Genomic DNA, 27911 nt, shown 5'->3' with positions numbered 1-27911 from the left:
AGCACTGTTGCTTCACAGCTCCGATCCCCGGCTTGGGTCACTGTCTGTGTGGAGTCTGCACGCTCTCCTCGTGTCTGCATGGGTTTCCTCCGGGTGCTCCGGTTTTGTCCCACAAGTCCCGAAAGACTTGCTGTTAGGTAATTTGGACATTCTGAATTCTCCCTCAGTGTACCCGAACAGGCACCGGAATGTGGCGACTGGGGGCTCTTCACAGTAACTTCATTGCAGCGTTAATGTAAGCTCGCTTGTGACAATAAAGATTATTATTATTATTATTATAATGCTACCCACTCCATCACAAGATCTCCTTAAAATAATTCTGAATAAGGGAGTTTGGAGCCTTAATCGATGTAATGAATGGAGCTACGATTGTTCTCAAAGAAGATTGCAATAAACACATTAAAGTCAAAAAACAGGGATAAAAAGAAGTTTCAACATTTATAAAGATTACTATTAGAACTATGGGCAGAATTCTCCCACCCTGGGACTAAGTCCTGTGACGAGGCGGGGACGAGGAGTGCTTCCTGCTGTGGAGACCGGCAGGAAAACACGCCAAGTCTTCTGGCCCTGACCTCATAATTATGCACCAGGGGGTTTTGTGCCATTTTCCCTGACGGGGCAGGCCTAATGATGCATAGTCTGCCATCCTATGCAGGCAACATGTTGAAAGGACGACTAACATCACTAACCAATATTGAAGAAAGAAGGTGGACTACCTGGAAATGAAGATTGATGTCTTGGAGCACTCGGGTCAGAAGATGGACCTTCAGAGAAAGAAGATGAATCTCCAGGAACATTGAGGCTGGAAGTTGCATCCACCCCAGGACCCGAACCTGCAGATGCTCCCTTCATCCACTGCTGTGGTGTTCTCGGTCCAGCATTGCCAGTGGCCTCCATTCTGAAATTCAGAGGCAGCCCCAGGCATTATTCAGACACATCACAACATCTGCAGGCCATGCTTTCCAAAGATGTTCCGCATTGGGGTCTTTTTCCAATGGCATCAAAGAGAATCAGGTGTGTTTTGTTTTAGTCATTTACAGGATGTGGGCATCGCTGCTTCAGCCAACATTCATTGCCCATCCCTAGTTGCCCTTCAGAAGTTGGTGGTGAGATGTCTTCTTGAATCATAGAATTTACAGTGCAGATGGAGGCCATTCGGCCCAATGAGTCTCCACTGGCCCTTGGAAAGAGCACCCTACTTAAGCCCACACCTCCACCCTATCCCGTAACCCAGTAACCTCACCTAACCTTTTTGGACACGAAGGGCAATTTATCATGGCCAATCCACCTAACCTGCACATCTTGAAATGAATGAAATGAAAATCGCTTATTGTCACGAGTAGGCTTCAATGAAGTTACTATGAAAAGCCCCTAGTCGCCACATTCCGGCGCTTGTTCGGGGAGGCTGGTACGGGAATTGAACCGTGCTGCTGGCCTGCCTTGGTCTGCTTTAAAAGCCAGCGATTTAGCCCAGTGTGCTAAACCAGCCCCAGAGTCTTTGGACTGTGGGAGGAAACCGGAGCACCTAGAGGAAACCCACGCAGACGGAGAGAACGTGCAGACTCCGCACAGACAGTGACCCAAACCGGGAATCGAACTTGGGACCCTGGAGCTGTGAAGCAACTGTGCTAGCCACTGTGCTCCCGTGCTGCCCAGCATGGTACCCTCCAAGGAAAAGCTGCAGTCCCTGAGATGTAGATACACCCACAGTGCTATTAGGGAGGAGTTCCAGGATTTTGACCCAGCGACAGTAAAGGAACGGGATATGTTTGCAAGACAGGGCAGTTAGTGACTTAGAGAGGAACTTCCAGGTGGTGTGGTTCCGGGTATCTTCTGCTCTTGTCCTTCTAGAACATAGAACATAGAGTGCAGAATGGTAGCGGTCGTGGGTTTGGAAGGTGCTGCCTAAGGAACCGTGGCGAGTTACTGCAGTGCATTTTGTAGTTGGTGCATAGTATTAATATGACCAGTCCAGTTCAGTTTCTGATCTATGGTAACCCACAAAATGTGGATTGTGGGGATTTAGCAATGGTAATGCCATTGAATGTCAAGGGGCGATGGTTAGATCTGCTCTTGTCAGAGTTAGTCATTACCTGGCACTTGTGTGGCACGAATGTAACTTGCCACTTGTCAGCCCGAGCCTGGATATTATCCAGGTTTTGCTGCATTTGGACATGGACTGCTTCATTATCTGAGGAGTCGCAAATGGTGCTGAACATTGTGCAGTCATCTTCGAACATTCCCACTTCTGACCTGATGATGGACAGGAGGTCATTGATGTAGCAGCTGAAGGTGGTTGGGCCTAGGGCATTACCCTGAGGAACTCCTGCAGTGATGTCCTGGAGCTGAGATGACTGACCTCCAGCTGCTACAACCATCTTCCTTTGTGCCAGGTATGACTCCAACCAGTTGAGAGTTTTCCCCCTGATTCCCATTGACTCCAGTTTACCTTGGCTCCTTGATGCCGTACTCGGTCAAAATACTGCCTCGATGTCAAGGTCAGTCACTCTACCTCACCTCTTGCATTGTCCATATTTGAACCAAGGCTGTAATGAGGTCAGGAGCTGAGTGACCCTGCCAGAACCGAAAATGAGGGCGCGATTCTCCGATGCCGCGCCGGTTGGGAGATTAGCGGGCCGCGCCAGTTTTTCACGCGACGCCGGTCCGACGCACTCCCACTATTCTCCCAAACGGCCAAATGTGTTCCACCATGTTTCGCGCGCAAAAACACGGAGAATCGCCCGATGCACCCAAAATGGCGATTCTCCGGCACCCCCGCTATTCTCCGACCTGGATGGACCGAAGTCCCGACGGCGTGACCCCGCCTTCGCCGTCCACACCTGCTTTTTAAAGTCATCAGCCAGTCGTGCTGGCTGATGAGCAGTGAGGAGGTGAGCAGACCGTCCCAGAGTCCCCGCAAACTGGGGAAGGCATCCCCGAGAACGCAGCGGCCAGTGGGGAGGGAGAGAGTGAGTAGTGGGAGGGGGGGAGAGAGCGAGTAGTGGGAGGGGGGGAGAGAGCGAGTAGTGGGAGAGGGGGAGAGAGTGTGTAGTGGGAGAGGGGGGAGAGAGCGAGTAGTGGGAGGGGGAGAGGGAGTGGTGGGAGGGGGGAGAGGGAGTATTGGGAGGGGGGAGAGAGGGAGTAGTGGGAGGGGGGAGAGAGGGAGTAGTGGGAGGGGGAGAGAGAGCGAGTAGTGGGAGGGGGAGAGAGAGCGAGTAGTGGGAGGGGGGGAGAGAGCGAGTAGTGGGAGGGGGGAGAGAGTGAGTAGTGGGAGGGGGAAGAGAGCGAGTAGTGGGGGGGAGAGCGAGTAGTGGGAGGGGGGAGAGAGCGAGTAGTGGGAGGGGGGAGAGAGTGAGTAGTGGGAGGGGGGAGAGAGCGAGTAGTGGGAGGGGGGAGAGCGAGTAGTGGAGGGGGGAGAGAGCGAGTAGTGGGAGGGGGAGAGAGTGAGTAGTGGGAGGGGGGAGAGAGCGAGTAGTGGGAGGGGGGAGAGAGCGAGTAGTGGGAGGGGGGAGAGGGAGTAGTGGAGGGGGATGGGGAGAGGAAGTAGTGGAGGGGGGAGAGTGAGTAGTGGGAGGGAGGGGGAGAGTGAGTGAGTGGAGGTGGTAAGGATTGGCGGGGGGAGAGGGAGTGAGTGGAGTGGGTCGTGCACCCCTGGCTGCAACATCTCAACCGCCCTGCCATGGCAGGACGGTGACGAGGACACGGCCGCTGGTTGCCCTGTGGCTGATGGGCACAGCCCACAGATGCACCGGTAAGGAGGACATTCTTAACTGAACGTTGGATGCAGAAAGTGACCAGGGGTTAGGCTAGCCGCGTGTCGGCAGGCGGCTGCCGAGGTGTCGAATAACCTCCGTCTAACATATCGTTTCTCTGCCCCCCACCACCCTTCTGTAGGTGACCATAATGTATTCAAACAGAACGGCGACGTTCACCGCAGTGGTTGGGGCCGCTGCACTGCAGTTGGACATGCAGCAGTGTCCACAGCGACATCCCACAGTGGATGCAGGGGCAGCTGCAGCAGCAGAGGGAATGGCCGCGGAGTGTCCCGTCGTCGAGCAGCATGGGGGGGGGGGAGAGAGAGAGAGAGAGACATTGATGGTGGAGCCAGGGCGCCAGAGGTGACGATCGAGGCCTAGGGTGTACCATGCCCGGATCTCTTTCGAGACACTGCCGGACATCACCTTAGGAGGAGACTCCGGTTCAGCAGAGAGACGGTCGCACATATCTGCCACCTCGTGGCGCACATCGCCCCACGTGGAACGGGAGGAGGACACGCGATCCCGGTTACCGTCAAGGTGACGGTGGCACTTTACTTTTATGCTACCGGCTCCTTCCAGTCTCCGATAGGGGACCTATCCGGGATATCGCAGGCATCGGTCCACAGGTGCATCCGGGATGTGACCGACGCCCTGTTTGCCATCGCCGACCGCTACATCACCTTTCCCGAGGACCGAGCAAATCAAGAAGCACCAGCCCGTGGATTTGCCAATGTGGCCAGGATACCGATGGCCCAGGGAGTGATTGATTGTGTTCATGTCCCCATGCTCCCGCCTGCAGGCAACAGGGAAGTGTTCACAAACAGGAGGGGGGCATACTCCATGAACATCCAGGTGGTATGCGACGCCCACATGAAGATCATGCACGTGTGCGCAAGGTTCCCTGGGAGTGTGCATGATGCGTACATTCTTGCGTAGTCATTCATCCCTGCTATGTTTGAGGGACGGCGCCCCCACCAGCTGAGGGGCTGGTTGCTGGGCGACGGGTTATCCACTGAGGTCTTGGCTGATGACGCCTATACGGAGACCTCAGACCAACGCGGAGACCCTTTACAATGAGGCCGATGCAGCAACCAGGGGTGTTGTGGAGCGCTGCTTCTGAAAATGAGATTCAGGTGCCTGGACCGTTCCGGAGGGGCCCTGTAGTACCAGCCTGAGAGGGTCGCTCGCATTGTTGTGGTATGCTGTGCGCTGCACAACATCGCAATGCAGAGGGGAGATGCCCTGGTGGAGGAGTCGGAGGGAGAAGCCACTGTCAGTGGTGCCAACACGGAGGTGGAGGAGGTTGGTGCTGCATCGGGCACAGCACACACACACGACCCGGGTGCTGGTAATGTCCACGAGGCTGCACGACGGCACCAGCGAGGACAGCGGGCACGGGACGCGTTGGTGGCTGCAAGATTCACGCATCGCGTGCAATGGCACCGCTGACCACTACCACCTGCATAACACACAACTCACCACACACACACACACACACACACCCCCCCCCCCCCCCCCCCCCCCCCCCGCTCTGCGTACACTGCTCCACTTCGAGATCACCCTTACCACTGGGCCCAGACGGTATGGCACAACATTGATGGCTGTGTCAGCGGGTGTGATCAGTGCCATATGGAATGATGACAGCCCGCTCTGCGATGAGCTGTGAGCTCAGAATCGCTAGACTAAGTCTGACCCATGGCAATAGCTGAACCATCCATCTCGATGGTCACTGAGTTCGTCAGGGACACTCCATCACGTGCCCGCATGGGGTAGCTGTGGGAGGGGGTGGGGGGTAAGGGACTGCACATCCGGCACCGAAGTTTCACCGCTCGTCAGCCCCAGCGACACTCGGTCACCATCACGGTCCCTGTGGCAACGGAAAAATCACCCGGTCTTTCAAGTTAGGTGCAACAGTGAGTTTAATGGTAAATATTAAGTACAGATGCCCTAGCCCCTAGAACTAAACTGTGCCCTTCACCCATTCCAACTTACTATGTGTCCCTCTTCATTGCCTTACGGGCCCTACCACTACGTCTAAGTGAATCTCCAGATGGTACAGCAGGAGTGGAGGCGGACTGCTGAGAATCACGCCCCGCGACATGTCTCCCCGTCGGCACTTGTTTCGTGGGGCGGATGACATGGTGCCACCCTGCTCTGCCCGCTGCCCACCCGATGCAGCAGGATGGGACGGAGAGGCCGAGCGTTCAGGGACATCCCGTGATGGAGTTAATGGGACGGGCCCCAGAACCTACTCCTCCCTCGGGGAGCCCGGTGGCCCCCGGGCCTCACTGTGGGACGGAGGTGCTTGCGGGGAGGTGCCCTGTCGCCCCACCGACACCTGGTGCTGCCAGTCCTGGAGGCCTGCAACGGTATCGACCAGGGTCCGAATGTTCGCTGAGACGAAATGTTTTAAATTTTAAAAAAAGGAAATAAAAAGTGAAGCCCACCTCTTGCATCCGCTCAAACACACCTCATTGCAACATGTAATTGTAAACTCAAGACATACAGATTCTTCTTTCACAGATGACAATATGGGTTTCATCAAACACATTTTGAGAACAGGTACATTAAATCTGAGTGAGACATTCCCGCCAGGGACTGTGCGACCTCAACCTGTGAGTGCGCGACGCCATCCAGCACGTGCGTCAGGCGGTCGATGCTCTCCGCGACTGACTCCTGGGACTGTGCCATGCCCTGTTGGGACTGGGCCATGACCTGGTGAGACTTGGCCAGGGACCTTAGCGCGGCAGCAATGTCATGTTGGCTCTGGTGCATTGCTGCCTGTGAGAGTGCAACCCTCTCCAGGGCCATGGATGACGCGTGCACATTAAGCCCAACGCCTTGCATAACCTGACCCATGGCCCATACCGTTTCACTCATTGCCTCGACCGCAGACGCCCCCCGTGCGGAGTCGGCCTGGGTGGCTGCCATGAGCGGCCCCACTCCCTGCTCCTGGACGTGGTTTGACTCTTCTAACTGCGTCTGCAGCTGCTGGAAGACGGCCCTCATCCCATCATTGTGTCCCTGGGTTTCAAAATGCATCGGCTGTCCAGGAGGATCGAGTAAATCCAGGAACCCAGGAAACGTCTGGCCGCCAGCTGGATGCTGGGCCTGAGCTGCCCTCCGACCGTCCAGTCCCTCGGCTGCTCCGACCTCCACCTGCTGTACCGGCTCAGCTGTGTGGCGCACACCAGACCGTGACCCAGGAGCCTCATCACTTAATTGCCCAACCGAGGTGAGTGTCTCTGGGATGGTGGATGGTGTGGAAGACAGCAGTGCCGCAAACTCTAGGTCAGGGGTGGGCAAACTTTTCCGTGCAAGGGCCACATTCAGAAATTCACAATTTTAAAGGGCCACATAGTATATTAAGTAAAATAATTAATATTTAAAATAGCCAAAATAAAAGGTTTTTAAATGAAAAAAAAGCAATTAATTTTTATTAATTAATATTTTAAAGTAGAAACGTCACATGAAACACGTTGTGCCGAGCAATGATCACCTTACTCAAGTCAACGTATCCACCCTATACCAGTAACCCAACAGCCCCTTCCCATTAACCTTAAAATAAAAAATAAAAAAATGTGTTTTTAAAAAAAAATGTTTTTTTTTATAACTTGATCTTGGTGGGCCGCATAAAGACCTTTGGCGGGCCGCATGCGGCCCGCGGGCCGTAGTTTTCCCACCCCTGCTCTAGGTCCTCGTCTGTCAAAAAATCAGGAGTGTCCTGGTCCCAGTCATATCCCAGCGCAGGGCGCACGCGGCCCATGCCTGGTTCTGCCTCAGGTGAGTCCGTTGACTGCGTCGCCGTCCTCTGTGCGTCCTGCTCGAGAATCCCGGATTTGGAGGATGGCACTCCTGGCTGACCTCCTGCCACCCTCTGGCGTGTGGCCCTGGGTGCGGTGGTCGTCGCGAATGGTCGCCTGTGTGTGGCACCAGACGGCCCTGGACGTTCGTCAGCACGCCCTAGGGAACAGAATAATACGGGATTAGTTAGACACGCTCGGCCGGGCGTAGGATGGTCCAGTGGGTAGAGTGTGAGGGGACAGAGGATGGGCTTGGGGGGGGGGGGGGTTTGTCATGCAGGGTTGTCTCACTCGGTTCTGCACCTCCAACCTCGCATTGCGCAACCTCCCGGGTGGCAGATCCCCCAGCAAGGTCCAGTGCCCTCTGCTCGAACACTGTCAGGGGATGCATAATGGGTGAACCCCCTCCGGTTCTGTTGCGCTCCCGGCTGTTGTGAGCAGTCTTGTCCTCTTGGGGGGGGCATAGATAGATCATCACAATTCGGCAGGTATCATCAGGACGTTCAGATATTGGCACAGGTTGGGGGGAAGGTTGCAGCTGCACCATGGCATCTCTCCAGGGGGTCGCAGCGCTCATGTGGGTCTGTTACAACTTTGTTAACCACCCTCCACTCACTCTCGCCCCTCCTCCCCCTCCCCCTCATGCCCGGGTGGGAGGTGGGTGATGAGGGACATGGCGGGGGGGGGGGATTGTTTGTGACCCAGGGCACACTCGTGGCACTTGCCCTGGTGAGGTCATGGAGCTTCTTGCGGCACTGCTACCCAGACCGAGGGGTCTGCCCCACAGCACTGACCCTTTTACGATGCAGAGCGGCGTCATTCGGGCGTCGCGGGCTTCAGACTTCGCCCCCCCGTGTTTCGCGGGCCCCGCTCCTAGCCCATTTCCGGGGCCAGAATCAATCGCGATCGGGGCCGTTTCGCGCCGTTGTGGAACTCGACCGAGTTCACGACGGCTTTCCCGATGCGGCGCGGCATCGGAGAATTGCGCTCTGAGTATCCGTGAGCAGATTATTGCTGAGTAAGTGCCGATTGATAGCACTGTTGATGACCACTTCCATTAATTTGCTGATGATGGAGACTAGACTGATAGGGCAGTAATTGATTGAATTGGATTTGTCTTGTTTCTTGTGCACAGGACACACCTGGGCAATTTTCCACATTGCCAGGTAGATGTCAGTACTGTAGCTCTACTGTAACAGCTTGGCTAGGAGTGCTGCAAGACCTGGAGCACAAGTCTTCAGTACTATTGCCAGAATATTGTCAGGGCCCATAGACTTTGCAGTATCCAGTGCCTTCAGCCGTTTCTTGATGGAGTGAATCGTATTGGCTGATTACTGACATCTGTGATGCTGGGGACGTCCGGAGGAGATCGAGATGGATCATCCACTCAACTGAAGATTGTTGCGAATGCCTCAGCCTTGTCTTTTGCACATTTATGCTGGGCTCATCCATCATTGAGGATGGGGATATTTGTGGAGCCTCTTCCTCCAGTGAGTAGTTTAATTGTCCACCACCATTCGCGGCTTGAATGTGACAGGACTACAGAGCTTAGATCTGATGCGTTCGTTGTGGAATCGCTTAGCTCTCTCTACTACTTGCTGCTTATGCTGTTTGGCGCACAAGTAGTCCTGTGTTGTAGGTTCATCAGGTTGACACCTCATGTTTTGGTACGCCTGATGTTGCACCTGGCATGCTCTCCTGCACTCTTCATTGAACCAGGGTTGATCCCTGGCTTGGTGGTATTAGTAGAGTGGGGGGTATATCGGGCTATGAGGTTGCAGATTGTGCTTGCATCTTTGTTGTGCATCTTTTTGGGTTTTGGGGCGAGACCCACCCAGACATGGAGAATGTGCAAACTCTGTGAGGCAATAAAGCTAACCACTGCACACCGTGCTGCATCCAAAAATAAAAATATTTTTATTGAGGCATTTGTGTATACATACGTTAAACACAACCAAAACCAGAATACGAACAAACAAAAAACCTCCGAATAAATAAATAACACCCAACCACCCCCAGCTTGCTGACATCTTAACTTTCCTTGAAGAAGTTGATAAACGGCTTCCATCTCTGGGCAAACCCATCCACTCAGCCTCTCAAGGCGAACTTAATTTTTTCCAGTCTAAGAAACTCCGCCAGATCACTCACCCACACTTCCAGCTTCAACGTCCCCAACGTTCACTCCAACAAAATCCGTCTCCGGGCCAATATCTCCCTCGCTCCCTGGACTCCCAGGTCTTCCGACACTCCAAATATCACCACTTCTGGACTCTGGGCCACCTTCACCTTCAGCACCTCAGACATAATATCCGCGAACCTCTGCAAGAACCCCTTCAGCTTCGGACATATTCAAAACATGTGAAACTGGTTTGCAAGCCTCCCCGCCCACTGTCCACACCTATCCTCCACCCCCTCAAAAACCTGCTCCTTTTGGGCATGTTCATATGTGCCCTAGTCCTTGAATTGAATACGGCTAAGCCTTGCACACAAGGAAGATGCGTTCACCGTCCTCCCACAACCCAGCCTCCATTCCGCCCTCCCCACAACCCCTCCTCGCACTTCTGTTTAACTTATCCTATCAGGGCTCCCTCCCAGTCCATCAACTTCTTGTAAATCTCAGATACCTTACCCTCACCCACTCCTGCTTTCAATACCACCTTGCCCTGGGGGCGGCAGGTTGGGAAAGGACGGCACCTGCTTCCTCACATAATCCCACACCTGTAAGTACCGGAACACATTCCGACTGGGCAGCTCATACTCCATTTCCAATTCCTATAAACTCGAAAGGTTGTCCCCCACAAAAAGGTCCCCAAATCACTCAATCCCTGCCTACCGCCACCCTCGAAACCTCGAGTCCAAGCCCCCCAGTGCAAATCTCTGATTCCCACAGATCGGTGCCCACACCAAGGCACCGTCCAACCTCAGATGCTGCCGCCACTGTCCCCACACCCTCAGGGCCGCCACCACCACAAGGCTCATGGAGTACCTGCCGTTGAGAACGGCAAAGGCGCCGTCAACAATGCCTCTAAGATTGTGCCCTTACAACAGGCTGTCTCCATCCACCCACATGCCGACCCCTCCCCCACCACCCACTTTCTGACCATGGCTATATTCGCTGCTCAATAATAATCATTATATTTGGCACGGCCAGCCCCCGTGTCCCCGTTTCAACAGCACCTTCTTTACCCGTGGAGATTTCCCCGCACACACAAACCCTGAAATCAGAGCATTAATTTTCCTGAAAAAAGACTTTGGAATGAAGATTGGGAGGATCTGGAAAACGAATAAGAACCCCGGGAGTACCGTCATTTTCACTGTCTGCACCCGCGCCGCCAGCAACAATGGGAGCACGTCCCACCTCTTAAAGTCCCCCCTCATCTGTTACACCAACCACACCAAATTCAATTTATGTAGCTGTTCCCATCCCTGCACCACATGGATATCCAAATACCTAAAGCTCGCCCCTTTCACTTTAAACAGCAGCTCGGCCATGTTAGACGTTTAGCTGCTGTTGTTTTAAGAATCAACGGTTCTGCTCCTTTTCCACAAACATCTTTAATTTACTTCAACAGAGTCTGCACAAAACTCTAACATCACATTACCTTACACAAAGGCCACCTGAAGCCCCTTTACATAATCAGTGTCAATTATTGGATACTTAACATAAATGAGACAACTAATTGGAATGTCTCTTGACCAATTAGGCCAATCTCCTATCCTGCCCCCTTGTCTGGATCGGGAATACCTCAGTCTTCCCCGTGTTTAATTTATACCCAGAAAACCGGCCAAATTCCTCTAAATGTTGATAATTCCCCCAATACCTCCGAATGGATCGATATGTAAAGTAGCAGATCGTCCACATATAGCGAGACCCTATGTTCTACCCGCTGCCACCCGCCGCCGCCGCACTATCCGTCTCCAACTCCTTGATGCTCTAAGTGCTATTGCCAGTGGCTCTATCGCCGAGGCAAAAAGCAACGGGGAGAGTGGGCATCCCTGCAAAATCACTGACTTGAGGTGTGCCTGTACCATTGGCTGACTGGGCAATCGAATACATTCCCATGGAGAGTTGTCAATGATACAGTGCCCAAGGAGAGCACTCGTAAACCTCAGCTGTGTGCTTAGGTGCTTATTGACAAGTGCCACCCCCATAGAACATGTGGAGCGCAGGGCAGTGGTGTGAAGCCTATGATAATGCCTTGCCTCACATAAGAGCTCAGGATGCAGTAGAGTGGCCAAAGCTGTGCTTACTCAGTCATATGGTGTGGAGTCTTGCCAAAGCAAGAGTACGAATTAAGGACTGTGCACCAATGTGGCGGCAGGTCGTAAGCAATGGACTTTGACAGGCAGCTTCAGACGGTTAATTGGCAAAGAGTGGTTCTTGGGAGACAGAAGCCAACTTTCTAGACTCTCTTTGATACTGCAGTGTGGAAACCATCAGGAACATAGAGACTGGTGATCTCACTGTCATTCTCCTCACTCATAGGCAGGAGAGAAGAAGACAACGTCAGTGGCGTGCCTGGCTCGCCGAAGATCTGCGCAAAACCATTAAGAAGAAGGTATAGCAGAGCCTGCTCTGAGCGCAGTGGATGAACCCCAGAGAATGGTCCTTTGGAGGCACCTCACCAGACCTAAGGTCTACAGACAGCACCTGACTGACCTGCAATTGTCCGGGAACCAGTGTCGCCAAAGACTACGCGAGTCCAAGGAACTGGTTAGTCACATCTGTCACCTTCCGTAGGATTTGGCACCATGGGGACTGAGGGCATCCACTCCCAGTGTCGCGAAAATTTACAGCAGAGCTCAAATTTCAAGGTAGTACCTCCTTCCAGGACTCCACAAGTGAACTCTGTAGGATTTTGCAAGCCTCTGCACACAAGTGCATCCAGGACATGCCGGACATAATCTTTGCGAGGGCGCACAAACAACTTCATCCATTTCGACTGGGATCAGGCAAGCCAGGATGCAAACGTGATGGGTCTTGCCAAAATCTCTGGCTTTTGACAGGAGTAGGGTGCCATGAACACTCACATGGCACTCCGATCTCTGTGGCATCAAGCAGTGAACTGTGTGATCCGCAAGGGCTTCCACTTGCTGAATGTTCAGCCGGTCTGTGATCACACCGAGCTCATCCTCCAGCTTTGTGCTCAATTCCCAGGGAGTGTGCATGACTTTTACATTCTGAGCTACTCTCAGATCCCTAACGTGTTTCAGGGTCCACAGATGCTGAAGAAATGAAAATGAAATGAAAATCGCTTATTGTCACAAGTAGGCTTCAAATGAAGTTACTGTGAAAAGCCCCTAGTCGCCACATTCCGGCGCCTGTTCGGGGAGGCTGGTATGGGAATTGAACCATGCTGCTGGCCTGCCTTGGTCTGCTTTCAAAGTCAGCGATTTAGCCGTGTGCTAAACCGTTGCTGAGCCCCAGAGTTGGCTGCTCGGGGACCAGGATGTGGTGGCTGATGAAGTCTGTGCGGAAGCCACAGAGTGCAGCTCAGACAAGATACAATAAGACTCATGCTGCAACTTTCACTTTGATGGAGCAGTCCATAAGGATGCTGAATGAGGTTCCAGAGCCTAGCCTGGTCTGGTGAAGCGCTGGAATACAATCACAGAGTGTGTCGCACATCGTGGTTGCCTACTGCATCCTACACAGTCTGGCACTGCAATGGGAGAAATTAATGTCTGAGGAGGAGATGGAGGAGTTTCCACCGATGAGGAGGACATCCCATTATCTCCACATGCCTCCTGTGAGCATTGCTGCCGGTCTGACTGCTAGCAGTGCGCATCCTCTGTGATAAGGCTCCCGTCATGGGGGTGCAGTGATTGCCCAAGTCCCTACATTGCAGGAGGATGATGATGACTTGCATTGGGGACAGTGCATAGATCCTCACAGAGCTTCTGTGAATGTCTGACTCATGTCTGGCTGATGGCAGCTTGCTTGCTCTCAGTGAGTAGGGTCATATCATGGCGATGCAGCGGGGAATGTTTCACCTCTCCTGATCTTGTGTCATCCTTTGTGAGCTTTACCCTTGAGGTTCAGTGTAACTGGAGACTGAGGCTTATGGGATACGGAAGCAAGCCGCACCTCAAAAGGCGCAGAGAGCACACTTACACAATGACTGGAATGAGTGATTCTAGCCACATTGTGGGAGACATCTTCATTCCATACGAGATACAGGCATGACTTAAGTGTTCAGTAATGTCCCTTGAGCTGGCACTGAGTGAGATCCCTGTGGATGTGTGATGGGTGGGTGAGTTGAGTGTGATGAGGAGAGTGACTTCTATAATTTTGTCTTTTAAAAAGCATTTAGACAGTTATATGGGTAAGATGGGTATAGAGGGATATGGGCCAAATGCGGGCAATTGGGAGCAACTTAGTGATTAAAAACTGGGCAGCATGGACAAGTTGGGCCAATGGGCCAGTTTCCATCCTGTAAACCGCTATGACTCCATGAGTTACACTGGCATTCATCCTCTTCCTGTACTAGATGGCTGTCCTCTTCTTCAGGACATTGGCACTCACTGCTGCTGCCAACTCCCATGCTGGGTTGGTGATCTTGCTGGCTGGTTTTCTTCCTGAGTGTGGATGCAACACCTCACGGTGAGTCTCTATAGTATCAAGCAGTCTCGCCAGGGAAGCATCCAAAAACTTGGGGGTGGATTTCTTGGCAGTCATCACTTCTTGTGTGCTAGAGTGGCCTTTAATTGTGGCGCTCGATGAGGTGATGGTGGGGTGGGCAAATCAAAGCTGCCCTGCCAGCGAAACAACGTGGAACCCATAGCTAAAAATTTTACATGGCACTGTACGGAGGGAAAAACTGCCATTGCCCTCAGCAGGTTCAGTAACGCACTTCCTGCCTGCCATCGATTTTGCCTTTGCCAATTTCTGGGAAAATCTCGGCCTGTATTTTTGTCTTTCCTACAGTGGGTACCTTCACATTTTTCAACATTATGATCCATCTGCTCTGTTCTTGTCCACTCGCTTAGCTTTTCTCAATTTGTTTGAAGATTCTTTGCATCCTCCTCGCAACTCACGTTTTCATCTAGTTTTGTGTCACCAGCAAACTTGGAAATATTGCATTTGATCCCCGCATCCAAATCATTGATATTGATTGTGAATAGTTGGGGCCCAACCACTGATCCTTGCGGTATCGCTGCGAGGAGGCAGTTGGGTAGCGGTATTGTCGCTGGACTAGAAGTCCAGAGATTCAGAGCCATGCTCTGGGAACTTGTGTTCTAATCCCACCAGGATTGATAGTGAAATTTGAATTCAATAAAAATCTGGAATTAAAAGTCCAAAGGTGACAATGAAACCATTGTCGTAAACACCCATCTGGTTCATTGATGGCCTTTAAGAAGGAAATCTGTTGTCCTTACCTGGTCAAGCCTACATGTGATCCCAGATCCACAATAATGGGGTTGACTCTTAAATGCTCCCAGGGATGGGCAATAAATAGGGGCGGAACGTGGCACAGTGGTTAGCACTGCTGCCTACCCCGCTGAGGACCCAGGTTCGAATCCTGGCCCTGGGTCACTGTCCATGTGGAGTTTGCACATTCTCCCCGTGTTTGCATGGGTTTCACCCCCACAAATGTGCAGGTGAGGTTGATTGGCCATGCTAAATTGCCCCTTCATTGGAAAAAAAATTTAAATAATTGCGTACACAAATTTTTTTAAAACAGGAATGGGCAATAAATACTGACTCAGCCAGCAACGCACACATCCCATGAACACATTTTTTAAAAAGTCAGCCTGCTAACCTGAAGGTGACCCATTTATCCCTACTCTACTTTCTGTCTATCAACCAATTTTCAATCCATGCCAGTATATTACCAGATCTCATGTGTTCTAATTTTGCTTACTAATCTCGTGTGTGGGATCTTATCAAAAACCTTCTGAAAATCCAAATGCAGCACATTCACTGGTTACCCCTTTTCTATTCCCGTACTGGCTGAGGTTACCATGAAGGCCCTGCTTTCTCAACCTTGTCCCTCGCCTAAGGTGTGGTGACCCCCAGGTTAAATCACCACCAGTCAGCTCTCAAAAGAGGAGAGCAGCCTATGGTCCCCTGGGATTAAAGTGGCTTTCATTCATTTCATCTATTCAGCTAGTAACATTCTCAAAAAAACTCCAGCAGATTTGTTACATATGATTTTGCATTCATAAATCAATGTTGACTCAACTCAGTCCAACCATTATTTCTCTTAAGTACTGAGGTTACACATGCATACCTTCCAATCTGCAGGAATTATTCCAGAATCTCTAGAATTTTGGAAGAAATTCTCCTGTCTCTGCCCACATTTGACTTTGCTCTTCTTTGCCTTTTTACAGTGATTTTTATGTTTCTCACTTGTTTACTTTCCTATTCTATTTTCTCTTTTATCAGGTTCTTGGTCCTTTGCTGAACCCTAAAATGCTCCCAATCCTCAGGCTTTACGACTTTCTTGTGGCAACTTGATCTTTCTTTGACCGAATTGAATCTTTAACTTGTTAGCTATAGTTGGATCATCTTTCCTTTTGAGTTTTTGTGCCTCTTCCCTACTTCCCTAACCCTGGGAAGCACTGAGGATCAGAGTGACCTTGGTGTGCATGTACACAGGTCCTTTAAGGTAGCAGGGCAGGTGGATACAGTGGTTAAGAAGGCATGTGATCTTGCTTTTATTAGCCGTGGCATAGAGTTTAAAGGCAGGGAGTTATGCTGGAATTGTATGAAGTGTTGGTTAGGCCACAGCTAGAGTATTGTGTGCAGTTCTAGTATCCACATTATAGGAGGGTGTTATAGCTCTGGAAAGGGTGCAGAGGAGATTTACCAGGACCTTGCCTGGCTGGAAAGTTTTTGTTATAAAGAGAGATTGAATAAACGTGGATTATTTTCCAAGGCTAACAGAAGATTTGATAGAGGAGACTGGTCAGAGCAGATCAGGAGAAACTATTTCCACTCCTAAAGGAATTTGCAAAAGAAGCAAATATGATGTGAGAAAAGATGTTTTTGAGTGGTTCGGGTCTGGAATGCACTGCCTGGAAGTGTGGTAGAGGCAGCTTTAATCGAGGCATTCAAGAGGGCATTAGATGATTGGTCAAGACTACGTGGAAAAGGCAGGAGGATTTCACTAGGTCATAATGCTCATTTGGACAGTTGTTGCAGGCACAATGGGCCAAATGACCTCCTCCTGTGCTGTAACAATTCTGTGAGTTTGCTGATCCACCTTGCAGCCCCTGCTATCCTAAGGGACGTAACAGCCTCCTAGTACAAAATGTCTAGGTATCTTTCTCTACCTTGATGTGTCGCAGCTGGCCTTCAGCTTAATGATTCTGAGCCAAAGTTCATGAGATCCCACATTCTGCAGCTGCCAGACATCACCTGTCCTGCCATGTTTATAAGCATTTAATTAATTCATCATTTTACTGGTTAGATTTTAATGAATATCTCTAGTTTTGCAGGTGCTTATATTCTTATTATTTTAATAAATGTTCTACTTTCCCCGATTGCAATTCTCTAGTTAAGATAAGTTGGATAAATGCACAAGACAATCTAATAATGCTTACTACGATTAATAAACTTTACTATTGCCTATAAAACCTCAGTTGCTAAAATGACCGCGTTTTGAAAAATACTCATCAATCAATCAAGTGCATGTTTTCCTGCGACTCCAAACTTTTTGGGAAAGCTTCCATGGACCTCCCCATCATGGACTGAATTGGGGTAGAAATGGGAAGGTAGCAGGGACTCCACTGGTCACCCTTCCAACTGATTAAATAGCCTGCCCCCACCAAACATACCATGGGGGAGGGCATTATATTCCACCCTGTGAATCTTTTCAGGTTATTCACTTCTGTTACCTTTCTGTAAATAATTTAATTAAAGATTGATAATAATTTTATTCCAGTAGGATATATATGATCTATTTGTTATATCACAACCAATCAGTGTAACTGTTCTATTGAATTGTGATTTGTTATTTGTGTCCTTTAGTCTCCAGGGTGCCTTGCAGCTGAAGCAGGATTTTGACATAATCAGAGACTTAATCTGTTCAGATGAACGGCAACTCTCATCCGAAATAAGACAGGCTGTTCTTTCTCTCCGTGTCTTCCATCAAGTTGACAATGCCATTATCTGCCTTCTTCAGCAACCTACGAGAAAGGCCTATTTTCCATCCAACACCTGGGAGCCATTCAGGAGCTGTTGTATGTGTTGAGTAATTTTCTATTATTCATAAATTCTGATTTAGTCCTGTACATTGGCGAAATGGGTTGTATGTGTCAAAACTCAGTCATGTGGTGAAAAACAGAATATTGGAGCTTAACCTATATTCACTTGTAAGATTTTATTTGCAGAGATGAGAACAGGTGAGTGTCCAACTATTTTAGGTAGATCAAGTAACCAAGTAAACTAAATTAAATAAACTGAGGGACGAATTAAAGGGGTATTCCCTTAAACTAAAACAAATCACGAATGAAACTTCAAACATCAAAGCGAAACATGATTAAGAGGGTTGATAATGCACCCGAGTCCCCGCAGTGCCCACTGGGCAAAGAAGCCCTCAGTAGTGTCGGTGGGTCCACATGCTCCCTCTCCAGGGACACCCAGCCCTGAATGTAGCCGCAGTAGAGGGGCAGACAGTCAGATCGGACAACCCCCTTGGTCACTTGTTGCCTAGACCTGTTAATGGCAAGTTTGGCTAGGCCCAGGAACAGGTCTATAGGGGTACCCCCTGAATTGGCCTGGAGACAGACATCCCATCCAATTAAGGGATCTCAAAACTAGTGGGCCATCAGAGTGCACCAGGCTTGAAAAGAGCAGCAGGCTGCAATAGAGGGTAAGTAAGGGAGAGTGCACTCTCTCCAACCTTTTTAAATTCTAGTTTAAAAAAGGATCCTGCAGCCTACCCCTCTCGTTTCGCTACTCCTGCACCCAATCAGCCAGGATGAGCCTCTGTGCCTGCCTGGAGTACTGTCAGGACGGTGCCTCTGAACAGCTCACTATCACCAACAGGAACCAGAAGGTTGAGTGGAAATCTCAGCCAACCATCCTTAATTGGCCTCAACAGTATCTTAGTGAGCTGTGGTGATCCTGCCATGCCCCCAATCATATCTCTGTAAAAATTACCCAGAGATGGGATGGAGCCCGGGTACTGGCATGATCGGCAGTTTGACAATTTTAGTTCCCATCCATGTCCCACCCCAGTGGGTGCTCAAAATTCAGCCCTTGATGACTATACTTGCTCAGTATTTTTGGAGGAAACCAGAAAATCAGGAAATATACAAGTTAGTCCTGATTTGTGCAGCTTCAACCAAATGATCTTTCAGTTCCTTTATAAGTGTAACAGTACAACATTTCTTGACTTGAAATGCTGAAGCGGACATGTAATCAGTTTCCGTCTGACAAGCAAGGTGATGGGAATTGAAAATTGTGTGGTGGGGGGCATTATTACTGTGTTTACCGTTTTCACAATCTGTCATTAGGAGTGGGCTGCTGCAAGTTCACAGTTTCATTGACAGCTCCAAAGACGTTATCAAGGATTAGCTTTTTATGATGTAGAGTTATGAAAAAAATATTAAGTGTTTGAAGGGATTTAAACATTTTGAATAGGCTTCTATCAATTAGATTAATTTTATGTAGTGAAGTCTTTAATGAATACTACAAAAATTATTTCATTTAATCTCAGCATGGCTCCTGAGGTCTTCTCATGGTGGATACTGGATGAGTTAGTGTAAAGGATGGTGGGTGGGAGCATGGGTTGGGATAACAAAGAACAAAGGAAATTACAGCACAGGAACAGGCCCTTCGGCCCTCCCAACCTGCGCCGATCCAGATCCTTTATCTAAACCTGTCTCCTATTTTCCAAGGTCTACTTCCCTCTGTTCCCACCCATTCATATACCTGTCCAGATGCTTCTTAAATGATGCTATCATGCCCGCCTCTACCACTTCCGCTGGTAAAGCGTTCCAGGCACCCACCACCCTCTGCGTAAAAAACTTTCCACGCACATCACGTGGCATAGCCTCAAAATAAGGGGAAGTAGATTTAGAACTGAGTTTAGGAGGAACTTCTTCACCCAAAGGGTTGTGAATCTATGGAATTCCTTGCCCAGTGAAGCAGTTGAGGCTCCTTCATTACATGTTTTTAAGGTAAAGATAGATAGTTTTTTGAAGAATAAAGGGATTAAGGGTTATGGTGTTCGGGCCGGAAAGTGGAGATGAGTCCACAAAAGATCAGCCATGATCTCATTGAATGGCGGAGCAGGCTCGAGGGGCCAGATGGCCTACTCCTGCTCCTAGTTCTTATGTTCTTATGTTCTTATCACCCTTAAACTTTCCCCCTCTCACCTTGAAATCGTGACCCCTTGTAACTGACACCCCCACTCTTGGGAAAAGCTTGTTGCTATCCACCCTGTCCATACCTCTCATAATTTTGTAGACCTCAATCAGGTCCCCCTCAACCTCCGTCTTTCCAACGAAAACAATCCTAATCTACTCAACCTTTCTTCATAGCTAGCACCCTCCATACCAGGCAACATCCTGGTGAACCTCCTCTGCACCCTCTCCAAGGCATCCACATCCTTCTGGTAATGTGGCGACCAGAACTGCACGCAGTATTCCAAATGTGGCCGAACCAAAGTCCTATACAACTGTAACATGACCTGCCAACTCTTGTACTCAATACCCCGTCCGATGAAGGCAAGCATGCTGTATGCCTTCTTGACCACTCTATCAACCTGCGTTGCCACCTTCAGGGTACAATGGACCTGAACTCCCAGATCTCTCTGCACATTAATTTTCCCCAAGACCCTTCCATTGACCATATAGTCCGCTCTTGAATTTGATCTTCCAAAATGCATCACCTCGCATTTGCCTGGATTGAACTCCATCTGCCATTTCTCTGCCCAACTCTCCAATCTATCAACAGTCCTCCTCGCTATCTGCAACTCCACCAATCTTAGTATCATCTGCAAACTTGCTAATCAGACCACCTATACCTTCCTCCAGGTCATTTATGTAGATCACAAACAACAGTGGTCCGAGTATGGATCCCTGTGGAACACCACTAGTCACCCTTCTCCATTTTGAGACACTCCCTTCCACCACTACTCTCTGTCTCCTGTTGCCCAGCCAGTTCTTTATCCATCTAGCTGGTACACCCTGAACCCCATACGACTTCACTTTTTCCATCAACCTGCCATGGGAAACCTTATCAAACGCCTTACTAAAGTCCATGTATACGACATCTACAGCCCTTCCCTCATCAATTAACTTTGTCACTTCCTCAAAGAATTCTATTAGGTTTGTAAGACATGACCTTCCCTGCACAAAACCATGCTGCCTTTCACTGATACGTCTATTTTCTTCCAGATGTGAATCGATCCTATCCCTCAGTATCTTCTCCAACAGTTTGCCTACCACTGACGTCAAGCTCACAGGTCTATAATTCCCTGGATTATCCCTGCTACCCTTCTTAAACAAAGGGACAACATTAGCAATTCTCCAGTCCTCCAGGACCTCACCCGTGCTCAAGGATGCTGCAAAGATATCTGTTAAGGCCCCAGCTATTTCGACCCTCGCTTCCCTCAGTAACCTGGGATAGATCCCATCCGGTCCTGGGGACTTGTCCACCTTAATGTCTTTTAGAATACCCAAAACTTCCCCCTTCCGTATGACAACTTGACCGAGAGTATTTAAACATCCATCCCTAGCCTCAACATCCGTCTTGTCCCTCTCCTTTGTGAATACCGATGCAAAGTACTCATTAAGAATCTCACCCATTTCCTCTGAGTCCACGCATAAATTCCCTCTTTTGTCTTTAAGTGGGCCAATCCTTTCTCTAGTTACCCTCTTGCTCCTTGCATATGAATAAAATGCTTTGGGATTTTCCTTAACCCTGGTAGCCAAAGATATTTCATGACCCCTTTTAGCCCTCTTTATTGCGCGTTTGAGATTCGTCCTACTTTCCCGATATTCCTCCAAAGCTTCATCAGTTTTGAGTTGCCTCGATCCTATGTATGCTTCCTTTTTCATCTTAGCTAGTCTCACAATTTCACCCGTCATCCATGGTTCCCTAATCTTGCCATTTCTATCTTTCATTTTCACAGGAACATGTCTGTCCTGCACTCTAATCAACCTTTCCTTAAAAGACTTCCACATTTCAAATGTGGATTTACCCTTAAACAACTGCTCCCAATCCACATTCCCTAGCTCCTGCCGAATTTTGTTATACTCTGCCTTTCCCCAATTTAGTACTCTTCCTTTCGGACCCCTCTTGTCCTTGTCCATGAGTATTCTAAAACTTACGGAATTGTGATCGCTATTCCCAAAGTAATCACCGACTAAAACAGCAACCACCTGGCCGGGATCATTCCCCAATACCAGGTCCAGTATGGCCCCTTCCCGAGTTGGACTATTTACATACTGCTCTAAAAAAAACTCTCCTGGATGCTCCTTACAAACTCTGCTCCATCTACGTCTCCAACACTACACAAATCCCATTCAATGTTGGGGAAGTTAAAATCTCCCATCACAACCACCCTATTGCTCCTACATTTTTCTATAATCTGTCTGCAAATTTGTACCTCTACTTCATGCTCGCTTTTGGAAGGCCTGTAGTAAAGTCCCAACAATGTTACTGCACCCTTCCTATTTCTCAGCTCCACCCATATTGCCTCAGTGCTCGAATCCTCCATCATGCCCTCCTTAATCACAGCTGTGATATCATCTCTGACGAGTAATGCAACTCCTCCACCCCTTCTACCTCCCTCTCTATCCCTCCTGAAGCATCTATACCCTGGGATATTCAGTTGCCAGTCCTGCCCTTCCCTCAACCAAGTCTCAGTAATACCAATAGCATCATATTCCCAGGTACTGATCCAAGCCCTAAGTTCATCTGCCTTACCTGCTACACTTCTCGCATTAAAACAAATGCACCTCAGACCACCTTTGCGTTCATCATCTCTTCCCTGTCTACTCTTCCCCTTAGTCACATTGAGTTTATTGTCTCGTACCTTACTGGCTTTTGTTGCTGCTTCTTTACTGACCTATAACTTCCTAATCTGGTTCCCATCCCCCTGCCACATTAGTTTAAAACCTCCCCAACAGAGTTAGCAAAAGCACCCCCTAGGACATTGGTTCCAGTCCTGCCCAGGTGTAGACCATCTGGTTTGTAATATTAGCACTAAGTTGTCAGAGAATCTATAAAGGGCCATGGGTGTAAGTGGAGAGTCAAGAGTTGGCACTAAGTTGGCATAGGGTCTAATGGGGCAATGGGGATGAGTGGTCAATCATGGGTTGGCAAGGAGGTATGATGGGTCATTGGGGGGTGGGTGGAGGCATGAGTTTCCATACATGAAGCATGGGCATTGGCTAGGGTGGTAAGAGGGTATGAGAGCACGACATCACACAACATGACTTTTAAAAAATTAATTTACAGGATATGAGCGTCGCTGGCTAGGCCAGCATTTATTACCCATCCCTAGTTGCCCTCGAAAGGGGAAAGTAAATCTCAGGGAACCGAGGCAGGCCTTTTAATCAGACTACCTCTGAAATGATTTTGGGGCAGCAGTCCTGACTCCAGCACTTACCACCAACACCTACCACCAACATCTCCCCCACCCGCCGGATTGAAGATCCCCCAGTTCAAGGCACTTTCTCCAAAGGAGGCTGTGGCAATTCTTTTTCCAACTCTTCGCACCCACCTGAGAAGCGATACAGGCCCCTGAGTTTTATCCTTTAACCATTCCTCTATCTGCAGTGATATATTAGTCTGAAGCCTTTGAGCTCTTGTGCCTTTCGATGGCACCTTACTGAATGCCTTCTGAAAATCCAAATGTGCCATGTCTATTGATTCTCTTTTATTTACTCTGAAGGAGGAGAGAAAGTTGAAGAGGCAGGGAGGTTTAGGGAGTGAATTGCAGAGTTTAAGGTCCAGGCAACTGAAATCCCTGCTGGTGCAGTAGTTAAAATTGAGGATATCCAAGAATCCAAGGAACATGAAGCATTTTGGGGATGAAGGTTACAGAGACAAGAGGATGAGTCCATGGAAGTATTTAAAAACAAGAATGCAAATATTAAAGTTGTGCCATTGCCAGATGGAGAGCCAGTGTAGATCAGAGAGCACAGGGGTAATAAGTGAACAGGCCAGTGCAAGTTAAAATACAGAATATTGAAGTGTAACAATAGTGAAAAGTAACAAATTTGTGGATAAAGATTTCAACATCATACTCATATCTAACATAGCATTGTACAAAGTAGAGGGTTGTAGGAATTTAGAAAATTAAAACATAGCAGATAATTTTTTTGGCATCATGAAATGTTTCAGTCTGAACTCCTAACAATTTCAATCCTCACCACCAGAATATTATTGAAACTCTTCAGGTTACAATATGAAGCAAAATCTCAGCCTCCTATCCTGTCAGCATGGTGTTGCTATTCGGTCTGCTTTCTTGATGAAGTTGATTTTAGCTTGTTCTGTTGAACTTTGGGTTGGATTAGAAATCCACAAGAAGACAATTGTTACATCAACCTGAAACGGTTCTCTTCACTATTGAGTTCAGTTTTGAAACTGTCACATTAACTCCATTCCTTCCATTTGTTACTCCAGCTTCAACCTTCCTTTCAAGGAACAGTCTCTAGCCCGTGTCTTTCTAAGATGAGAGGTTGGTAATTACAAAGCATATAACTCAACCAAGAACACTCTTTGTTATATCTAGTGGAAAAGCATAACCCGCCATTGGCCATCAGTGGATTGGATCTCTGCTCTTGCTGGAGATTTTAGTTTTATCCTTTCATGGAATGTAAGCATCGCTGGCACAGCCAGCAGTTATTGCCCATGAGAAGGTGGTGGTGAGCCACCTTCTTGAATCACCAAGGTCCATGTGACATAGGCGCAGCAACAGTGCTGTTAGGAAGGGGATTCCAGGATTTTGACCCAGCAACATTGAATTCATACAATTCCAAATGAAGATGCTGCGTTGCTTGGGGAGGGGGGCGGGATATTCCAGGCGGTGGTGTTCCCAAATGCCAGCTGCCCTTGTTCTTCCAGGTGGTAGAGGTCGCATGTTGGAAGGTGTCATCAAAGGAGGCTTGGGAGTTGCAGCAGTGTATCTTGTGGATGATACACACTGCTGCCACTCTGCACTCCTGGCAGAGGAAGTGGATCTTGGAGGTGGTGGATGGGTTGCCAATCAACTGTCTGCTTTGTCCTGGATGGTGTCGAACGACTTGGGTGTTGTTGGAGCTGCACTTTTCCAGACAAGAGGAGAGTATTCCATCACACTCCTGACTTGTGCCTTGGAGATACTGAACAGTTTTCGGAGAGTCGGGGTGAGTTAGTTGCCACAGAATTCCCAACCTCTGATCTGCTCTTGTTGCTACAGTATTTAAATGGCTAGTTTCTGGTCAATGGCAATCCTCAGGATGTTGATAGTAGGGGATTCAGCAATAGGAACACCAGTGAGTGTTGTGGAGAGATGAATTGATTTTTCTCTTGTTAGTCATTGCCTGGCACTTGTGTGGCACAAATGTTACTTGTCATTTATCAGCCCAAGCCTGAATATTGTCTGGGTCTTGGTGCATTTGGACGCACAGATTACTTCACTGACTAGTCTGTGGGTCAGCTCTCCCAATTAACATCCCCTGGCATCAGTGAGATGGACTTTCCAGGGCTGTCTGGGCAGGTTGTGCCTTTGGTGTTTCCAGTGCCTAGGTCAATGCATGGTGGTCGGTCTGCATTCTGTAGCGGTTCCATATAACTTGGTAGATTGCTAGGCCATATCAGAAGGCAGGTGAGGGTCAGCCAAATAGCTGTGCGTCTGGAGTCACGTGGGCCAGATCAGGTAAGGATGGCAGATTTCTTTCCCTGAGGACTTTGGTGAACCAGATGATTTTTTAATGAAATTCCAGGCATTTCATGATCATCATTGTTGATGCTATCTTTTTATTTCAGATTTAGCAATGTGCAGTGAGATTTAAACTCTGTAGGATTAGTTCAGGCCTCTAGATTACTAGTCTAGCAACATTTCCCCTGTGCTACTGTTAATTAATTTCTCTCAATCTCTATGACGATCAATTACAGGTTAACATAAAATCATTGAGACAGAGAACAGAATAAAACATTGTTGAAAAGAAGCTGCTCAAAATGGAGTTTATTTACTTACACTTCTATTTCAGGAAAATAACCATTTTTAAATCCATCAGTTCCTCAGCATTCCTTACACTGATGAGTAAAAGGAAGGGGGAGCAAAGTTTCTCTTGTAGTGATTTTTCTATCTATTATTACTCTTGATTGATATGGCATTTGGAAGACGGTTAAATTGGTCTGAAGTTAAATAATTAGTGTTATCTTTGGATGAAGGGTGATGTTTAAATTCTGATTTTAAACTTTGAAATCCTTTATAATTAATACCAACTGTATAATAGTTCTGTGGGTCAAACATTTGAACCTATTTTTGATCAATCATAGGTTTGCTGGAACAGGCTGAGATTGGCCTTTTGATTCTTTCAGCTTCGAACTCTACTGATGAAATATTTTTCTTTGCTATAGGCTCCTCTTCCACCAGGACAGTCGACTTCAGTCACGGGAGCTTGAACAGTCTTGACAGCCTGGATTTGCGGACTGAAAGGACCAGAGCAAACTTTCAGCCTAAACCCTCCACAGGCTCTGATCTACTGAGCAAGATTAGGGCGACCGGGCATCCAGAGTCCTATTTGGCAGTAAATCAGGAGGAGTGGCTTGCACTGAGAGTGGACAGCAATAGACGCCGGAACGTTCTCCGCTTGCCCTGCATGAATAAAACTGCAGAGCAGTGAAATGTCGATGCCATTTTGGTTTATAAATTGGAATTGTTGATCCGTAGGATTGCATTTACAGCAAAGCACTTTAATGTATTTTTTTACCTTTCAGTTAAATATGTTACTCATTTAAAGGTCTTGTCTAACTTGAACTTGAAGACGTGTTACATTTCCTGTCTGATCGACCACAATTCAGGGCATAGTCTTGAGCTATCTTGTAGCTCTGAAACATGAACACTATGAATGCTGATGGCCAACCCTAAAAAAAACTCCTTTTGTGAAAGGACTTTCATATCGTCTTGCGATCTTATTCCTTTTTTTTACCATTTGTGTTACTGCTGATTTTATGTTATCTTGTGTTTGAAAGAATTCATTGTACTATTTTGAAAAACAGTATTTTTTGACTCTGAAGTATACTACGTAATAATTTATCATATTTTTAAATACAAATATTTGTGTTACTGCTGATTTTATGTTATCTTGTGTTTGAAAGAATTCATTGTACTATTTTGAAAAACAGTATTTTTTGACTCTGAAGTATACTACGTAATAATTTATCATATTTTTAAATACAAATAACACTGACCTGAAATGGAACATCTTTACCAATCTTTGGGTGATTGATACAGTACTGCCTCCAAAAACTGTTTGTAATGTTGCAACTTGGAAGATGCCAGGTATGATTGACTTTTATTTGGGTCAGGCAAAAGAAACTGTAAACAATACTTAATGAGTGCCTGTCTTTAATTATCTTTCCTATAGAAGATTTTGTATTCAGATCATATACATTAAAAAAATATGTAATATATTTTTCTTTGCATTGAGTCCTAACTTATTTAGACATTGCCCAATCATGCCCCTTCCAATTTTTCTCTCTTTTCTGGAAGGCACAAACTGATGTTGGATACAGTTTCAGTGACAGCAGCTGAGTTCCTGTAATCTTGTCCAACACCCATTCTTCTTACATGTCTAACATACACAGTTATGGAGGAGACTGGTAGATGGGTGGGGAGGTGGATAGAGTCGAGTCTGGTCCTCATCAAATTTTCACACGCAACCTTGCACAAAAGTTCACTTGAAGGTCATTGGGTGGTGATCAGGGGTGGAGACGACTTCTGACCCCACATCAGTGTGGAAACACAAATGCGGCACAATTTTATGATGCAGTGTGTTTAATTGGCCAGGAGTCACATTCGCCACCCAATTAGTGGCGCAGATGTGGGAATGAGATGGAACCAAGCTGGAAGCAGGCCTGATTTAAAGGACACATTGCAGCCATTGCTGAGGCTGTTGTTCATGCACAAAATAGAAACACAACTTGAAGAGAGAACCAAAATATAAACAGAAAATGTTGGAAAGACTCAGCAGGTCTGGCAGCATCTGTGGAGAGAGAAACAGAAGCTGGGATTTCCCAGTTTGTTTGGCCGAATTTGGTGACAGTAGCAGAAGATCTCAAAAAATGCCCAAAATCCCAACATCAGGAACCTCATTATAATAAATGTGAATGTAATTATCAGGCCTCTACACCTGATCATTCCCCTCCCCCATTAGATCATCCATTCAGGCCTGC

General features: G+C 48.1%; 1 protein-coding gene across 1 annotated transcript; it reads left to right on the top strand.

Moving 5' to 3' along the window:
- The first annotated feature begins 661 nt into the window (after positions 1 to 661).
- Positions 662 to 26767, top strand: LOC119963923 (coiled-coil domain-containing protein 142-like). The gene is made up of 3 exons (XM_038793348.1): positions 662 to 1014; positions 17538 to 17749; positions 26094 to 26767. Exons 1-3 carry the CDS (start codon positions 956 to 958, stop codon positions 26357 to 26359), a joined length of 537 nt encoding a protein of 178 aa, XP_038649276.1. The 5' UTR covers positions 662 to 955; the 3' UTR covers positions 26360 to 26767.
- The last annotated feature ends 1144 nt before the right edge of the window (positions 26768 to 27911 follow it).

The sequence above is a fragment of the Scyliorhinus canicula genome, chromosome 3, assembly GCF_902713615.1.
Source record: "Scyliorhinus canicula chromosome 3, sScyCan1.1, whole genome shotgun sequence".
Classification (NCBI taxonomy): domain Eukaryota; kingdom Metazoa; phylum Chordata; class Chondrichthyes; order Carcharhiniformes; family Scyliorhinidae; genus Scyliorhinus; species Scyliorhinus canicula.
This window is presented reverse-complemented; position numbering and strand designations above follow the sequence as displayed.